The sequence below is a fragment of the Coloeus monedula genome, assembly GCF_965178545.1.
Source record: "Coloeus monedula genome assembly, chromosome: 28".
In the NCBI taxonomy this organism is placed as follows: Eukaryota; Metazoa; Chordata; class Aves; order Passeriformes; family Corvidae; genus Coloeus; species Coloeus monedula.
The window spans coordinates 4,191,972-4,208,813 of NC_138808.1; the positions used below are offsets into that span (position 1 = coordinate 4,191,972).

The 16,842-nt window shown below is 51.5% G+C and overlaps 1 protein-coding gene across 1 annotated transcript; it reads right to left on the reverse strand.

Annotated features, from left to right (window-relative positions):
- Positions 1-1,081: 1,081 nt before the first annotated feature.
- Positions 1,082-11,084, reverse strand: RASSF2 (Ras association domain family member 2; the record flags this gene model as incomplete). The annotated part of the gene is made up of 10 exons (XM_082298271.1): positions 1,082-1,393; positions 1,581-1,678; positions 2,554-2,675; positions 3,317-3,368; positions 4,833-4,934; positions 5,023-5,171; positions 6,806-6,894; positions 7,406-7,557; positions 8,369-8,444; positions 11,026-11,084. 10 exons carry the CDS (start codon positions 11,082-11,084, stop codon positions 1,324-1,326), a joined length of 969 nt encoding a protein of 322 aa, XP_082154397.1. The 3' UTR covers positions 1,082-1,323.
- Between the last annotated feature and the right edge of the window lie 5,758 nt (positions 11,085-16,842).

A 16,842-nucleotide genomic window follows, 5' to 3' on the forward strand; every position in this document is an offset into this window, starting at 1 on the left:
GAATCTGTAAGGGAAGAGCGTTTCTCCGTGGGAAACTTCTCCACCGGGATTCAGGCAGGTTTTACTCTTTCCCCTCATCTCTCTCAGCTCCCATGGAGCCCATTTCCATGGCATTTCTATCCACAAAAAGGGATTCATTTTGGACAAGCCAGGCTCTGACTCAGGGGGGTTCATTCTGCATTAAGTTGCTACATATTTTATTTTATTTTATTTTATTGTTAATCCACGCAGCAGTGCCACAATCATCCTTCAAACACATCAGAAGCTCCTCTCGCTGTACAACACTTTCCCGAACATGAGTTAAAGGTGGAAAAGGTACCATTAACATTAAAAAAAAAAAAAAAAATTACAAAGATGCATTACAAAAACTCAAAGGGAGGGAGAAAGTCAGAGGTTTAGTTCACATCGAGGTATAAAATTGATATTGCTGGTTTAGCCTGGGAGGAAAGAGGTTTTTCCAGCTGATGGTGGTAATGGAGCCAGTCCAGTCCTGGTTTCACCAGGATAATGCGCTGGCACTGCTGGAAAATGGATTTGGAAAATAAAATCCTCTTTATTTCTGCCTCCCACCTCCTCCTGCCTTCCCCCCCTTTCCATCCAGCATCCCTCGAGACGCTCGAGGCCCTCAGCTATCCCTGCGAGTGCTATTTGGCATTTACAGCTACCAGAGAGGTTTGACATCGTGGTTTCCTTAAAAATCCCTAAATATTAGTGCAAATTAGAGCGGGGGGCGGAGGGGGCTGCGCCGCCAGATGCAGGTTTGGGGAACGCGCTGGAAAAAATGGGATTTTCTCCTGTGCTGGAAATCCACCCGTGAGCCCCCAGGTCAGGGTTAAACCCCCCCAAACGTCAGCCAACCCTTTGGATTTACAAAATCCTCCCGACACCTGTGAATTATTGCAATAGGAATGTGCTTTTCTCTAAAAAAAAAAAAAAAAAAGAGGAATTTTTTGTGCTCTCTTGCCACTGAGCCGGGAGCCACATTGGGCACTTCCAAACCGAGCCCCCAGCTCCAGCTCTGGAGCGCTGGCAGCCCTCGCTCAGCCCCGTCCTCGGCTTTGTGCTGCTCACAGATTTCCTCTTTTTTTTTTTTTTTTTTTTTTTTTTAATTTTTAAATTTTTCCTGGTTTTCCCCCGTGTTTTCCAGGGGATTTGAGGTTTTGGCTGAAGCTGCCACCAGCCAGAGCCTTCCTGGGAAGAGCCCCCCGAGGATTGTGCGCGGATGAAGGCGTGGGAGGGGGGTTGGCTCGGAGCTGGAGCGATCCAGATGGACACTGGGAACGGCGGGGGGTTGGGATTTGGTGCAGCACATCCCACGGACGTTCACATCGCCGTCGGACCCTCAGAGATCTCCTCCAGCCTCTGCTCGATCATCAGCCGCAGGATGGAGTATCTGGGGAGACACAGGACAAGGAAAAGGGGATTTTCCAGCGCCCAGCTGGCCAAGAAAACCCTGGAGCAATGCAAACCCCGCACCCGGGATGCAGGGCTGTGCAAATGAATTTTTGTGACCAAAGCAGCCCCCCCAGGAATGTGCTTCCCTCCTGGCATCCTCCCTTGGAGCTCCCAGCCCCACATACTTGTGCTTCAGCTTCTTCACTTCCCGGTCCTCCTCCTCCTCCAGCTTCTGGATGAAGCTCCTGAGGATGGGCATCTCAAATTTGATGTACTGGGCGACCTGGGCGGGAGAGGAAGAGCAGGAAATGATGAAGAGGGTGAAGAACTGACCCCCACTGCCCCCATCCTCTCCTTAGATTTAACTGGGGAAATCAAGGATCCCAAAATTTTGCAGCAAACCCTAAAAAAATGATGTTTCCTCTGCACGGAGCGACCGCCAGCTCGCGCAAACGAGCGAGCACCGGATAATTACTGGGGGAAAAAATCCACCTAAGGTTTATTTCTTTTAATTCACCCCCTGGCTGCGCGAGGTGGCTCTGTCCGAGCGTCCCCGGAGTCTCAGAGCTGCTTAAGCCCAAATTCAGCCCAAAAGCGCCTCGTTGGAGCCGGGATTTCTGCCCGGCGAGCCGGCAGATGGCACAACGGAGCCGCTCCCACCCGCGGCGCGTTCCCGGCTGGAAAAACACCAATTACGCCAAAGGCTGCGCTGAAATCGCTCTTCCGTGATCAGATTCGGGATGGCACAATCGGGCTGGGGCGTCGGCTCCGGCTGGGAGCTGCTCTTGGAGCACAGAACGAGGATTTTCCCGTAGGACCGGGAGTTTTCGTGGAGAGACCCAGGAGCAAAGCAATTCCTGCAGCTCCAGCACGCATCTGTTCGCTGGCGATAAATTCTTCCCAGTGAGGGTCGGGAGGGGCTGGGATGGGATTCCCAGAGCAGCTGGGGCTGCCCCTGGATCCCTGGCAGTGTCCCAGGCCAGGCTGGACGGGACTTGGAGCAGCCTGGGACAGCGGGAGGTGTCCCTGCCCAGGGCAGGGGTGGCACCGGATGGGATTTAAGGTCCCTCCCAACCCAAACCATCCCATGCTCCTGTGATCCCCCGGTTTTTCCAAGGCCACCTGAGGGTGACGCGCATCCCGTGCGGGCACACTCACGTCGTAGGTGACCTCTTCCACCTGGTCCTTCTCCATGAGGAACACCTTGGACACCTGCTCGCAGGGGCCCTGCAGGATGCGGGCGAGCAGGGGGAAGTCGCTGCCGCGCAGCTTCTGCTTCTCTGCAACGCCAGAACCGCGGGGTCGGGCCCGGCAGTGCCCGGGCGGCACCGGGGCCGAGGCGGCAGCACCGAGGGGCTTTGGGGCACTCTCGGGTGGGGTTTGGGACACTCACTCATTGCTGGGGAGGTTTGGGGTGCTCATCCAGGGGGGTTTGGAGCACTCACGCATTGCTGGGGAGGTTTGGGGTGCTCATCCAGGGGGTTTGGGGCACTCACACCCAGGGGGCTTGGGGCCCTCACATCCAGGGGGGTTTGGGGCACTCACTCATTGCTGGGGGGGCTTGGGGTGCTCATCCAGGATAATTTGGGGCCCTCACATCCAGGAGGGTTTGGGACTCTCATACCCAGGGTAATTTGGGGCACTCATTATCCAGGGTGGTTTGGGGCACTCACTCTGGGGTAATTTGGGGCACTCACTCACACCCGGGGTGATTTGGGGCACCCACTCACACCCGGGGTGATTTGGGGCACTCACACCCGGGGTGATTTGGGGCACCCACTCCCGGGGTGATTTGGGGCACTCACCCACACCCGGGGTGATTTGGGGCACTCACTCACACCCGGGGTGATTTGGGGCACTCACTCACACCCGGGGTGATTTGAGGCACTCACTCACACCCGGGGTGATTTGAGGCACTCACCTCCGCTCGTGTGCACCATGTACAGAGCAAACTCCTCCGCGGAGTTCTCGATCTGGGGGCAGACACAAAGCTCTGCTAAAGGGACGGGTTCTGCCCTGGGCTGCCCCAGGAATCGACCCCAAAATCCCATTATTTCACCGGGCTGGTGCATTTTATACAGAGATACGGATATGTAACTACAGATCTGTGTAAGTGCAAAGGTATACAAATATTCATACAACTATACAATTAATGAATCATTAAATATATTAAATGTATTTATAGATATGATAAATTATTCCTCTATAGAATATATAATACATATTCATTATATATTACATGATATATATAAAATATGTATTATTTGTATTTGATAAAATATTGTGTAATGTCTACATTTAATCATATATATAATACTTCTAATAATATTAGATATTAGATTTAGTATTATATTATATATCACACGAACATCTTTATTTATAAGTATGCATTAACACATATTTTCTGTAGTGTTTATTATATTTACTAAGATACACACGTAGTTTATTGGTATGATTTATATATAATATATAACACATTAATGAAATTACACTTAATATGATATTTTATAATTGTGTGTGTAATATTCATTATAAATATATATACAAATACGAATTTATAAAAATCTGATATATCTAATCTATTTATATATTTTTATATATGATGTGTATAGAGTACACACCACACATATATCTGAATGCAGAATTTATATATATATAAATATAAATATAAAAAAAAATATAATATATAATATATATTATATATATTATGTATAATACATATTTAATATAATATATATTATATATTATATAAATATACACACATATAAAAACTATATATAAATATATACCTATATAATATATAAAATATATTATATAAAAATATATAATCTTTATATATTTTTATCTATATAAAGATTTTATACATCTAATATAAAGATTTATATGTAATGTAATGATTCATATATATATATATAATCTGAATGCAGATTTCATACATATGATATATAGGTTTTATATATATAATATAAGGATTTATATATATAATATAGAAATTCAGATATATATACATATGTATATAAAATATAAATATATATATAAACTTATAAATATATATATAAACTTATATAAATATATATATAAACTGAATGCAGATTTTATATAAAGAATATAAGGATTTATATATAATACGAAAATTCATATATATATATAAAATATAAATATAAACTGAATGCAGATTTTATACATATAATATAAATATTTTATATAAATATAATAAAATATTCATATATATAATATAAAATTTATATATAAAATGTAAAAATTCAGATATATTTCTAATATAGAAATTCATATAGCTAATTTAAAAAGTTATATAGATAATATAAAATTTATATATATATATATATATATGCATAAAAAGAATGCGGATTTTACACATTTAATACAAACTCTGCATTCAGAGCAGCCCAGGAGCGCTGCGGGGTTGCCGGCCGTACCTTGAACTTGTTGAGCAGCAGTTTGAGCACCTGCGGCGTGGTCATGGTGCTGTTGATGCGCACGTTGGTGACGGAGCCGTAGGCGGGAGTGAACACCGAGGTCTGCGGGGCACAAACGCCGTTGAGGGCCCTCCCCGGATCCCCCCGGATCCCCCCGGATCCCCCGGATCCCCCCGGAGCCCGGGCTCACCTTGTGGTTGTAGAAGTGGCCGTTGATGGAGAAGCGGTGCCGGCGCAGCCGCCGCTGCTCGCCGGGCGTGCGGGCGCTGCCGCGGTGCCGGACGCCGACGTCGCTGCGGGTCCGCATCAGCTGCGGGGCCTCCTCCGGCGGCCTGGGGGCTGCAAAACACCCGTGGGACCGTGGGGATGGGCGCTGGGAGCAGGGGGAACCGCCCAGGTTCTCCTCCGGAGCTCCAGGAGCGCTTGGACAACGCTCGCAGGGATGCACAGGGTGGGATTTGCTGGCGTGTCCTGGGAGTTGGGTCGATGATCCCTGTGGGTCCCTTCCCACTCAGGAGATTCCCTGATTCCAGAATCTTCCTGCTGCAAAACAGCCACTGGGAGTCCCCACGTGGGTGCAGAAATCCTCACCCCAGGATCAAACTTCCTCACCCCTACAAACTTCCCAGGACGCGTTTAATCCCCCCACTTAAACCGCAGCAGCCGGTTTCTTCTCCCCCAGCTCCCGAGGAAAGTCATTAATTCAGAATTAGCTGCCTAAATCCGTGCTGCTACCTGGATAAAACCTCTTCTCCTGGGAACTCGAGCATCTTCCCTCGCTTTTCCATAATTTAACTTTCTCTGTTCTCCTTCCCTTTAATGAGGACAGGCAAACGAGGGCAGAGCCTCAGATCTCTGCATGAAAACTGGCCCGGATCCAGATTATTATAAACCAGCTCTTCATCCATTTTTAATGAACCCCTCAGGCTCCAGCTTTGGGTGTTTTAATTCAAAGCATGTCTGCAGCAGGGAGAAATCTCCGGCAGGCGCTGCTCCAGCTGCACACGCGGTGACCGAGCGCTCCCAAGGAGCTCTGCGCCCACGCCGGGCACTGGTTTTTCACTGGATTTTAGGGAAAATGCAATAAAAGGCGCTTTTTTTTTGTATGTGCTGGCAGAGGATTGAGGCCATAAGGCTGAGAGAGCTGCTGGGGAATCGTGGTGGGGTGATCTGGGGTGGGGATTGCCTGGGAGAGACTTAATAAAGGGGGAAAAGTGGTGTGAGTGGGGAGAGCAAAAAGAAAAAGGGAAAAAGTTGGAGGACCACGGGTGGGGGTTCATGGATGAAGTTTTGCAAGGACCCAGCTCCTCTCAAACGGATGAGCTGGTCCTTCTTTATCCCCCCAACCCCCAAAAAACACCCCAAAAGCCCAGAACATCTGCAAAACGCCCCAGCTGAACGAGCAAAATGCATCCAGCAGGTTTTCCCTGTGGGAATTCCGGGTGGGACAGCTGTTCCCTGCTCCTAAGAACAAGGGGTTAACGAAGCTCTGGCGGAGCTCTTCCCCCTCTGCAGAGGAAAAACCAGGGAGGGCACAAACACTTTGCAGCAGTGTTGACTTCCCCATGGCAACGGCGCTTCCCAATGCTCCCATTCTTCTTCCCGAAACGCGGAGCCTCCGGGAAGGGGAAGCGCCGACATCCTTTTCCCTGCGCTCCCACGAGGGATCTCTGCTCCATCCCCCCATTTCTTTCCAAGCTCATCTCCAGCACATCTCACTGCGGGCAAAACCCCTTGGGAATCAGGGAATCACTGAAGCGGGAAAAGACCTTTAAGATCATCGAGTTTTGGGCCATCCGAGAAAGGATTGAATAAAAGAATTAATTTTGGAAGTGGCCTGACTGGAGCAGGATGGGAAACCGAGCCTGGAGTTAAGGACAAGCCCGGTTCCTGTTTTCTCAAATCAAAGCGGAGCGTGAGGCAGCTGCTCCCCAGCACCGGGACCAGCCCGGGCGCATCCGAGCCCGGCTCACCTGCGCCGTTCCCGGGAGTCTCCGTGCTGGGCGCGGCCTCTGCGTCCGTCACCTGGATGTCCGGCAGCGTGCTGGGCTTCAGCACGGACCTGCGGGAGGACAGAGGTGGTGGTGGGTGCCCTGTCCGTGTGTGGCCGCAGAGGGAATGGTCATCCAGAGAATCTTTGCCCCTCCAGCCTCCCCCACTGCTGGCTCCAGCTGGGACAAAGAAAACCCAGAGGAAGCAGCTGGGGGTGCAACCAGCAAACCCTGACAGGCTGGGGGGTGTCTGTGTGGTTTTGGGGGTGTCTGAGTGTTTTTGGGGCTGTTTGTGTGGTTTTGGGGCTGGCTGTGTGTTTGGGGTGCCTGTGTGGTTTTGTGTGTGTTTTTGGGGCTGTCTGTGTGTGTTTTGGGGCTATCTATGTGTTTTTGGGGCTGTCTGTGAGTTTTTGGGGCTGTCTGTGTGTGTTTTGGGGGCTATGTGTTTTTGGGGCTGTGTGTGTTTTGGGGGTCTGTGTGGTTTTGTATGTGTTTTTGGGGCTGTCTGTGTGTGTTTTGGGGCTATGTGTTTTTGGGGCTGTCTGTGAGTTTTTGGGGTTGTCTGTGCCCCCCCCCACTCACCCGTGGGCGCCCAGGTTGCAGCCCGAGTGCCAGGAGGAGGAGGAGGGCGGCGGGCGGATGCGTTGGTTGTCATCCTGCATCTGGAGGCGGATGGGGCGGCGCAGCCCCCAGGAGATGTTCAGCAGCCCCTCCACGATGAGCTCCCCTTCCTCCTGCGGCACAGACGGGATCCTCAGCACCCCAGGGAATGGCCGGGAGTGTGGGGTGGGGATTGGGGTCTCTGGGGTCTTTTCAAACCCAAATGTTCTGTGATTCTGAGACTTTTTGGACTCGGTCTCACTCCCGTTCCTGGTAAGGCCACGGGGCAGATCCTCCTGAGAACTGTGCTGAGGCGCAGGGAAAATCGGGATTGGTGACAGCCAGGGTGGCTCCACTGGGACAAACCAGGCCTGGAAAACTCGGCGACCTTCCAGGATGGGGGAACGGACATCGCCCACCTGGAGCAGGGCAGAACATCTGGGAGTGCCCCACAGGACAGGGAACCGTGGAATGGTCTGGGCTGGAAGAGACCTCAGGGACCAATTCCATATCCACTGAGTGATCCATCAGATCCAGTCTCTCTTCTCCAGTCTACAGAGTCCAAGGACAGGGCTTGGAGCACCCTGGGATGGCGGGAGGTGTCCGTGCCCACGGCAGGGAGTTGGAATGAGATGATCTTTAAGGTCCTCTCCAACCCAAACCATTCCACGATTCCATGTTTGGATGGGATATTGGGAAGGAATTCCTCCCTGGGAGGGTGGGGAGGGGCTGGGATGGAATTCCCCGAGGAGCTGGGGCTGCCCCTGGATCCCTGGGAGTGTCCCAGGCCAGGCTGGAGCACCCTGGGACAGCGGGAGGTGTCCCTGCCCAGGGCAGGGGTGGCACTGGATTGATCTAAGGTCCCTTCCAGCCCAGACCATTCCGTGGCTCCACGATTCTCTGTCTCGCTTCCCTCAGTTTCCCTCCGCCTGGGGCATTTCTCACCTCCCGGTGCCGCAGCTGCAGGTTCTGCCCTTCGTAGTAGATGTTGTAGGTCTTCAAGTGCAGGAGCAGCTCATTCCTGGGGGGAAGAATGGGAAAGGTGCTGAGATGGGCTTTGGGGGAGGAGGGGGACGCTGCAGGCACCACTCAGGGACCCCTGGGCTGAAAGCAGGAATTGCTTCCCTGGCTGAGGAACCTGCTGCGCTGCTGGGGACCCAAATCCAGCTTTATTCGAGCCAGATCTGGGTCTTTTGCCTCCTCCAGCCCTCCCTGGTTGAAGGTTTTTGCTGGGGGTCCAACATTTTGCACCCACAGTTAGGGGGAGAAGCTCCCTGTGACCACGTCCCCCATAAATCTCCCAAAAAGGCACAAGAAACCCCATCAGACCTCGGGGCAGCTGGTCATGAGGCTGAAAAACAAATCAATTTTCCGGGGGTCACGCTGGAGTCACGAGTGATCACTTGGTCACGTCGGCTCCCGGCTCCAGCCCTCAGAACAAAGATCTGAGCCCCGCTCCGGGGGCAAATTCAAAATGAAAACAAAAATAAAGATTAAAAACAAAGATGAAAATCCAGATAAAAATAAAATTTAAAAAATAGAAATAAAGATACGTATGAAAATGAGAATGGAATGAATGAAGGACAAGGAGAAAAATCGCTGGAAAGTCAAAATCAGGCAGGCCAGGTGGGCCTTAATTCCCTTAATTCCCGAGGCTGGAGGAGGCTCAGGAGGCTCAGCACCGCCCGGCCGACACAAACCAGCCCAAACCATGGGGTCATGCGAAGGGAAATGTCCAATATTTGCTTTACCTCCCTTTAAATCTCCCTTAAAACTCAGGAGTCACTTTGTTCTTCACCAAAGAACGGGAGAACAATTCTTAATCAGGGCTTTTTCAGCAAAGCCCGTTTTTTATGGGAGTTTTTGGCCACATTTGGCCACACTCCTGAGGAAAACTTCCAAATCCCACCGGCAACCGTTTTCTTTTTCAGGAAATTGTGGGTTTTTTTTTCCTCCCAGAACGGCTTTTTCTTCCCCAAACCCTCTGAACTGAGTTAAAACCCAGAGTTGCTCCCATCCTTCCAGCTCAAAGAAATATTGTGTGTTACAGGTCATGGACAAGATGATAGATATTGTATTTATAGTGGTGTATACTGCATTTATAACTTTATACATGGTTATAAATGATGCATTGTTATATACTGTTATACATTGCTATGTATTGTTAGATGTTATAAATGATATATTTTATATATATTAATATATATATATTTAGCTCAAAGATATATTGTATGTTATAGATCATGGATAATATAGATTGTATTTATAATGTTATATATTGTGTTTATAATGTTATATACTGTTACATATTATATATTGTTATATATTGCTATATATTGTTATATATTGCTATATATTGCTATATATTGTTATATATTGCTATATATTGTTATATATTGCTATATACTGTTATATATTGCTATATATTGTTACATGCTGGTATATACTGTTGTCTATTGTTATATGTTACACATGATATGTTATATTTTTATAAAATATATGTTAATACATTATATATATTTAGATCAAAAAATACTGTAGGTAATAAATAATATGCTATATCTTGTATTTATGTTATATATTGTGTTTATGCTGTTATATATTGTGTTTATAATGCTGTATACTGTCATATATTATATATTGTATTTATAATGTTATATTGTTATGTTGTTATATATTGTTATATATTGTTACATAATGTTATATACTGTTAGATATTATATAGTGTACTTTTAATGTTATATATTGCATTTATAATGTTATATATTGCTATATACCGTTATATATTGCTATATAGTTATATATTGCTATATACTCTTGTATATTGCTATATACTGTTACATATTGTTATATACCCTTATATATTGCTATATATTGCTATATACTGTTATATATTGCTATATATTGCTATATACTGTTATATATTGCTATATATTGCTACATATTGTTATATACTGTTGTATATTGCTATATACTGTTATATATTGTTATATACTCTTATATATTGCTATATATTGCTATATACTGTTATATATTGCTATATATTGTTATATATTATATACTGTTGTATATTGCTATATACTCTTGTATATTGCTATATATTGTTATATACCATTATATATTGCTATATACCATTTTATATTGCTATATACCGTTATATATTGCTATATACTGTTATATATTGCTATATATTGTTACATATTGTTATATATTGTTGTATATTGCTATATATTGTTATATACCGTTATATATTGCTATATACTGTTATATATTGCTATATACTCTTGTATATTGCTATATACCATTCTATATTGTTACATACCGTTATATACTGCTATATATTGTTATATGCCGTTATATATTGCTATATACTGTTACATATTGCTATATATTGTCATATATCGTTATATGTCACACATTACACATTTCAGGTCACAGACAGCACGTTTCACATGCCCTCACACATTTCGGATTACAGGTCGCCCATCGTACCCTACATTCCGTATCCCGGATCCCACATATTCCCCCTGGAACACTGCCAGCCGCGCAGCTCCCGCCTCCCCCCGTCTCCCTGCCCGTCCCGGCGTTCCCGAGGCTCTTACTTGGGGATGAATTTGTCCTTCCCGCAGGGCACCAGGTCCCCTCCGCCGCCGAAATCCATCCTCGGGCTGCGCGCTCATGGGAGCCGAGCTGCGGGAGGGAGCAGGGAGCCCTCAGCGGGAGCCGCCCCATCCCCGCATCCCCGCCACCCTCCCGCGGAGAACGGGGGGAATACAAATAAAAATACAAATAGAACTCCCTCGGGGCTGGCAAAGGCTCCGGAGGACGCAGGTGTGGGTGGAGCTCGGAGAGGCTCCTGCGGGAAAAGCGGTGCGAAGGGAGGGAGATCAGATAAGGGCAGAGGCGCCGCAAACTCACTGAAAATTTAATCCCTGCGGAGATATCCTTACGCTAAATTTGCATTTGGAGCATCCACGGGTGTCCCGGCGACGCCAGGGCTGGGGGTGGGAGGGGTGTAAATGGGAATTGTTCCTTTCCTCCGTTTGTTTTACTCTTATTTCATTCCACAAAGCTTCCAACTGTGCGAGGCTGCTGCTGCCTTGGGCCACCCCAAGCCCCGTGGTGGCACGAGGGGTGATTTTCCAAGCAGGCAGAGATGCTGGGCTGTTCCTTCAGCTTTTTAATAATCCCAGCTGGATTTTTGGGCCTTGCAAACACTTGAGAAGTCCCCAGAATCCCACCTTGGGACAGGTCCCCCTTTAGATCTGAAGTGTGAGTTTTGGACGCTGCAAAACGGAATTAAAATGGGACTTGGGGTGAAGCCCTTGGGGCGCTCATGGGTTCAAAACAGTTTGGAAAACAGGTGTTGAAGAGACCTTGGAATGCAAAACTGGGGTGGTTTTGAACGATGAAAAAAGGGCTTTTGGGGTCGTGCTTTTCCTTGGATGTTTGTGCAAGGTCTCCTAGACAGGGTTTCACTTTTCCAGGGTCTTTCCCCTCCCTTCCCTTCTCCCAGAAGAGAAACTGAGGTGAGAAAAAAGTGTTTGCTCTGCAAGCTGCTGTTTTCTTCCACCTCCCACATCGCCATGTGCTTCCTCCCAGTCCCCTGGGGGAAAAAACCCTTTTCCTGTAAGAAAAACACCCAAATCCACGCCAAAATCCAGGCGGGTAAATAACAACCAAGGCTGTAAAACCTGTCAGAGGATGAATCTAAACCCTACAGCCTCTGCAGGGCAACAGTCCCGGTGTCCCATCCCACACGCCGGGATAAATCCCAGCAAATAAACGATTGGCAACAGCAAAAATACTCCGTGGCAGGTTTGAAACCCCACACGAGGCCGTGCTGGAGTCGGAGCAGGAGGGGAAGGGCAGGAAACTGGCCCAGCCCAGCCCTGGGGCTCAGGGTCTGCCCGGAGAAAAAGCAGAAGAAAAAGTTGCCACCGAAAAATCACAGAAGAGCTGACAAAGCTTTGGGTTTCCTGAGCAGCTGAGGAGCTGCACAAGCATCCCGGCAAAACCCGGCAAAACCTGGCAAAATCCAGCAAAATCCAGCAAAACCCAGCACCAGCCCTCCTCCCGCAGCCAGCAGCCGCCTCTGCTGCCCCCATCCATCCTCCCACAGGGAGCAAACCCAGGAATAATCCTATTTATCCATCAAAAGTGGTACCGGCGGGCGATCCTGCAGCCGACTTCACAGGTTTGGGATAAACGTGGGGGCAGCAGCTGCTTGTGGGGCCCCAGATTTGAGGGTTCCCAGCTGTGGGATGCAGGAAGGAGCATCCTGACCGTGGGTGTCCCCTGGCAAGTGATGAAAAGCTCTGGGGATGTTCCAGAAGGATTAAAGGACGCGGCTCTTGGCACGCGGGAAAGTGGTGCCAAAACCACCAGAGTGAGTGAAAAAAACCCCTCCTGGAGCAGCACAGCCCAGGGTGGAGCCTTTGGTACCACTCGGAGCTTTGCTCCAGAGCATCCTGGTGACACAAAGGGGCGAAGCCAAAGTCCCCATTCCCTCGAAGAGGACACGGGGATGAACTGCAGCCCAAAAAAAGGCGCGTTTTGGGAGGGAAGGGGAGCTCCAAAATGCAGGTTCATCCTCCCGTGCTGAGGAGTCGTTTCCTGTTTACGCCCCGGCTTTGCCACCTTCGCCTCTGTCATCACATCCCCTTCCGAGGAAAGGGGCAAATTCTTCCTTTTTTGGGTCTGGAGAGAAGCAGGCTGCGCGTGGAGGGGAGAGGCGGCTCCTGGAGCTTCCCCAGCGGAGACCAGGCACTGCCGGCCCCGACATCCCGCCGCGGCTTTGGAAAAAGGCTGGAAACCACGCAGATCCAAGGGCTGGCAAAGTGGAAGTTTCTCCGTTGCTCAACCGCAGCAGTTTGGGGCCGTCTCCGTTCCCGGCACCGCCGTGCCTCAGTTTCCCCCTCGGAGCTGACGCGTTTCCGCCGTGCCCTGCCCGGCCCGAGCTTCTCCTGATGCTTCGCAAAGCGCTTTTAACTGAGCTCCGCATCGAACCAACGCCCTGCGCCCGCGGCAGGAGGATCCCAGCCCTCGCTGCCTCCCCGCACAGCCCTCGGCTGCTCCCGCCGCTGCTTCCAGGCCGGACAGACCCCACGGAGCCCAGACTTGTTCCCTTCCCTAAAAATAAACCTCCCTAAACCCCTTCCCGCAACCCTACAGCCCAACCTGCCCCGCGGGGCAGAGGGAGCCTGGCCGCATTCACAGCCCCTCACCCTCGCCGAGCTCCCGGGGAGATGCGAAGCTCCAACACAACAAAACAAGAAAAAAAAGTACCAACCCTCCCCCCCAACCGTGTTTTCAGCAGGAGAGGGATGTTCTTCCCCGCTCCTGCAAAGAAATCTGCATTTTTGGGGGGGTTTTGCTGCCTCGGTCCCCCCCCTCGCAGCACACGGGAGCCTCGGCAGCATCGCCGGCATCCCCCGCTGGGGCGGGAGAGGCGGATTTGGCGCAGCTGAGGGATTGTGGGAATATCCCGCTCCCCGGGGAGGCCGCGATTTTCCCTCCTGCACCAACGCTGCCGCTCCCCGGCAGCCCGGGGCGGCTTTTAACCGGCCCAAGGGCGCTTCGATCCCGCTGCGATCGCTAGCAAAGCATCATCCGAAGGCGGCGATTCCTCCCGGGAGCCTCCAGCAGCCGCTCCGCTCAGCGGTGTCTGGGGCACGGCCGGACACGCGCGGCCGAGCGCTCACCCCGTCCCGCGGATCCTGCGCTGCCGCAGCCGCGCTGCCGGCGCTGCCTCCGGCCCGGCCGCTACTCCTGAGCTGGGATCCCTTCCCCGCGTCCGGCCCGCATCCCTAGGCGGGGAGGTGCGGCAGCTCCATTGTTTTCCAGCGCCGCTATTGTTCTCCAGCCCAATTGCTCCGTCCTGGAAGGGGAGAGGGAAGGAGGGAGCGCTGAGCGGTGGCAGAGCCGGCCGGGGATGCCGGGGGGGTGCAGGGTCACTTGGGGACAGGCGAGGGGACCCGTTGGCTGCGCTCAGGGTGAAGCCCTCCGGGAGGAGCCGGTGCCCACCAGGGGCTCCTCGTGGGCTCCGGGACGGCGGCGGGCGGGTCCCGCCCGGGCGCGATGGGGCCAGAGGGTGCCGTGTCCGGGGTGGGAGCCGCGGGCGCTGCGGCTGCTCCAGCCCGGCGGGAGGGCGATGCTGAGGGCGCTCGGTGGGTGCTGAGGTGACACCCCGGTTTTGGGGCCGGATCCCCCCCCGGTCCCGGCGGTGAGCGCGGTTTTCGCCTCCGCTCGCTGCGGCCGCGGCTGCGGGGGGGCCGCGGCTCAGCCCCGGGGCCGCTCCCCGCGCAGGGGGCGGGGATGGGGATGGAGACCGGGATGGGGACGGGGATGGGGATGGGGACGGGGTTGGGGACGCCCCATCCCGCCCGCACTCACCCGGTGCCGGTGCCGGTGCCGCTCCGCTCCGCAGCCGGTGCCCCCGTAGGGCCGCCCCTGGGCGGGGCGGGGCGGGACGCGGCGGGGAGGGGCGCGGGCGGGGCCGCGGGTGGGAGCGCGGGGGACACCCCCTCCCTCAGCCGGGGTCATCCCGGAACCCGGATCCCGAAGGACATCTCGGTTCCGGGATCCGGGTGCCAGGACTAGGGACCCCAAAGGATGCCACCTCAGGGACCTGGGATGTCCCCGCCCGGACATCCCCAAGGATGCTCCAGCTCGCATCCCTGGAGCAGGTTTGGGGTTCCCAAAGGACACCCTGGCTTCACCCGGGTTGCACCTCAGGACCGGGGTCTCAAAGAATGACCCACCCCTGGTGCCAAGACCGGAGTCCCAAAGGACGCCCCATCCCCGCCGTCAGAACCAGGATCCCGTTCCTGATGTGAGGAACACGATCCCAAAGGATTCTCCAACCCCGTTGCCAAGAGCAGAATCCCAAAGGAATCCCCATCCCACGCAGCCAGGCTGGAAATGCTCTCACAATTAGCTCCAGCTTTGTGCAGAATCCCCAGAGGGAGCTTTGTGGGCTGCATCACACAGGCTCAAGCGGTTATTTCTGCCTTAAAAAGCCCCAAATCCTGGGATATCCAGTGCCAGAGCCATGCAGGCATCACACTTGGCTGTTCTGTTGTCGGGATGGTGCAACGGGGCCTTGTGCTCGTTCCCCACCTCGGCCTTGGGATCCCATCCGGATCCAAAACTGCCTCCGAGAAGGGGATGGAGGGGGAAATAAATTGAAATAAAATCTGCCTGGAAGCAGCTGCTGCAGCTGGGGGGGGTCACAGTTACCTCTGCACCGGCGCTCAGCACTCCCGGGATCAGGGTCCCACCTTGCCCGTCTGCTCCCAGCACCCTGGGGAGAGTTTGGGGCAGTTTGGGGGTGTTCAGTATTCCCGAGGAGCAGCGGCCATGTCCCTCCTCCTTTGTCTGCTCCTGACCTTTCCCAGTGCTTTGTGGCTTTTCTGGGCTTTTTTTCTTTTTAAGGAATTTGCCTAGAAACAGCCCACACGAAAGGGAGGAAAAAAAACCAAAACAAAGAAATAATCAAAGCAGCTGCTGGAGCCAAACAGGCGTCTCTGCAGGCACGGCTGGAATGGGCCTTTTCCCCCCTTTTTTCTTGGATTTCTATGTAAAATATGAGAAGTTCTGGAGGAGCCATCTGGCTCAGGGAAGCACTGACTCGGCGAAAGTGAGCGGGGCTGGGTCAGGATTGATATTCCAGCAGCATCCCGAGGGCTGGCGGGGATGAGAGGCCCTTTGTGGTGGGAAGAGCCCGGCCGAGTGCACAATGGAGCCAGCCCCAAACGCCAGGGAGAGTTCCCAGTGACCCTCAGCTCGTGGGGTGGAGGCAAATGGAGCAAGAGGAAAAATAAAATTAAATCGAAGGTTTGGGGTAGGCGCCACGGGAGCACAGGGGGATCTTGGCTGTGGAATTGGGGTTAAATCCTGATTTTTGCCATGTTCTGCTCACTCCACAGGTGATGGGGAGGGGACGCTCAAGCCTGGTGGAGGGATTTATTTACCAAATCAAAGGAATCTGACCCATTCCTGCCCTGTGAGGGCTCCCTGCAGCTGCAAGGCTGCTGCTGCCTCCTTCCCCACAGCAGGGTGAGCACGGATCCACGAGGAACCAAATCCATGTGCAAGGAGAGCAGAACTTCCACCCCTCCAGAGCCTGAGCATCCCCCCAGGCTGCCAAAAATCCCCCAGGAAAAGGCAAAAGGGAGTTACAGCACCTGTTCCACAGGGTGAATCAGCATTTCTGTGCTCAATGCCACTGCGGGGTCACAGCAGATGCCTTTTAAACCGTGAGCTTGGATGGATTCACTCCTGCCAAGGAGCTCAGTCAGGCCCCAGAATAAAGCACCAGCTCCAGAATTCTCCAATATTCAATTATTTCCCCCCCAGACCAAGCAAACAGCCAAAATCCCTTTTTTCCTACCTTGGCAGCCTCTCATTATTTCAGC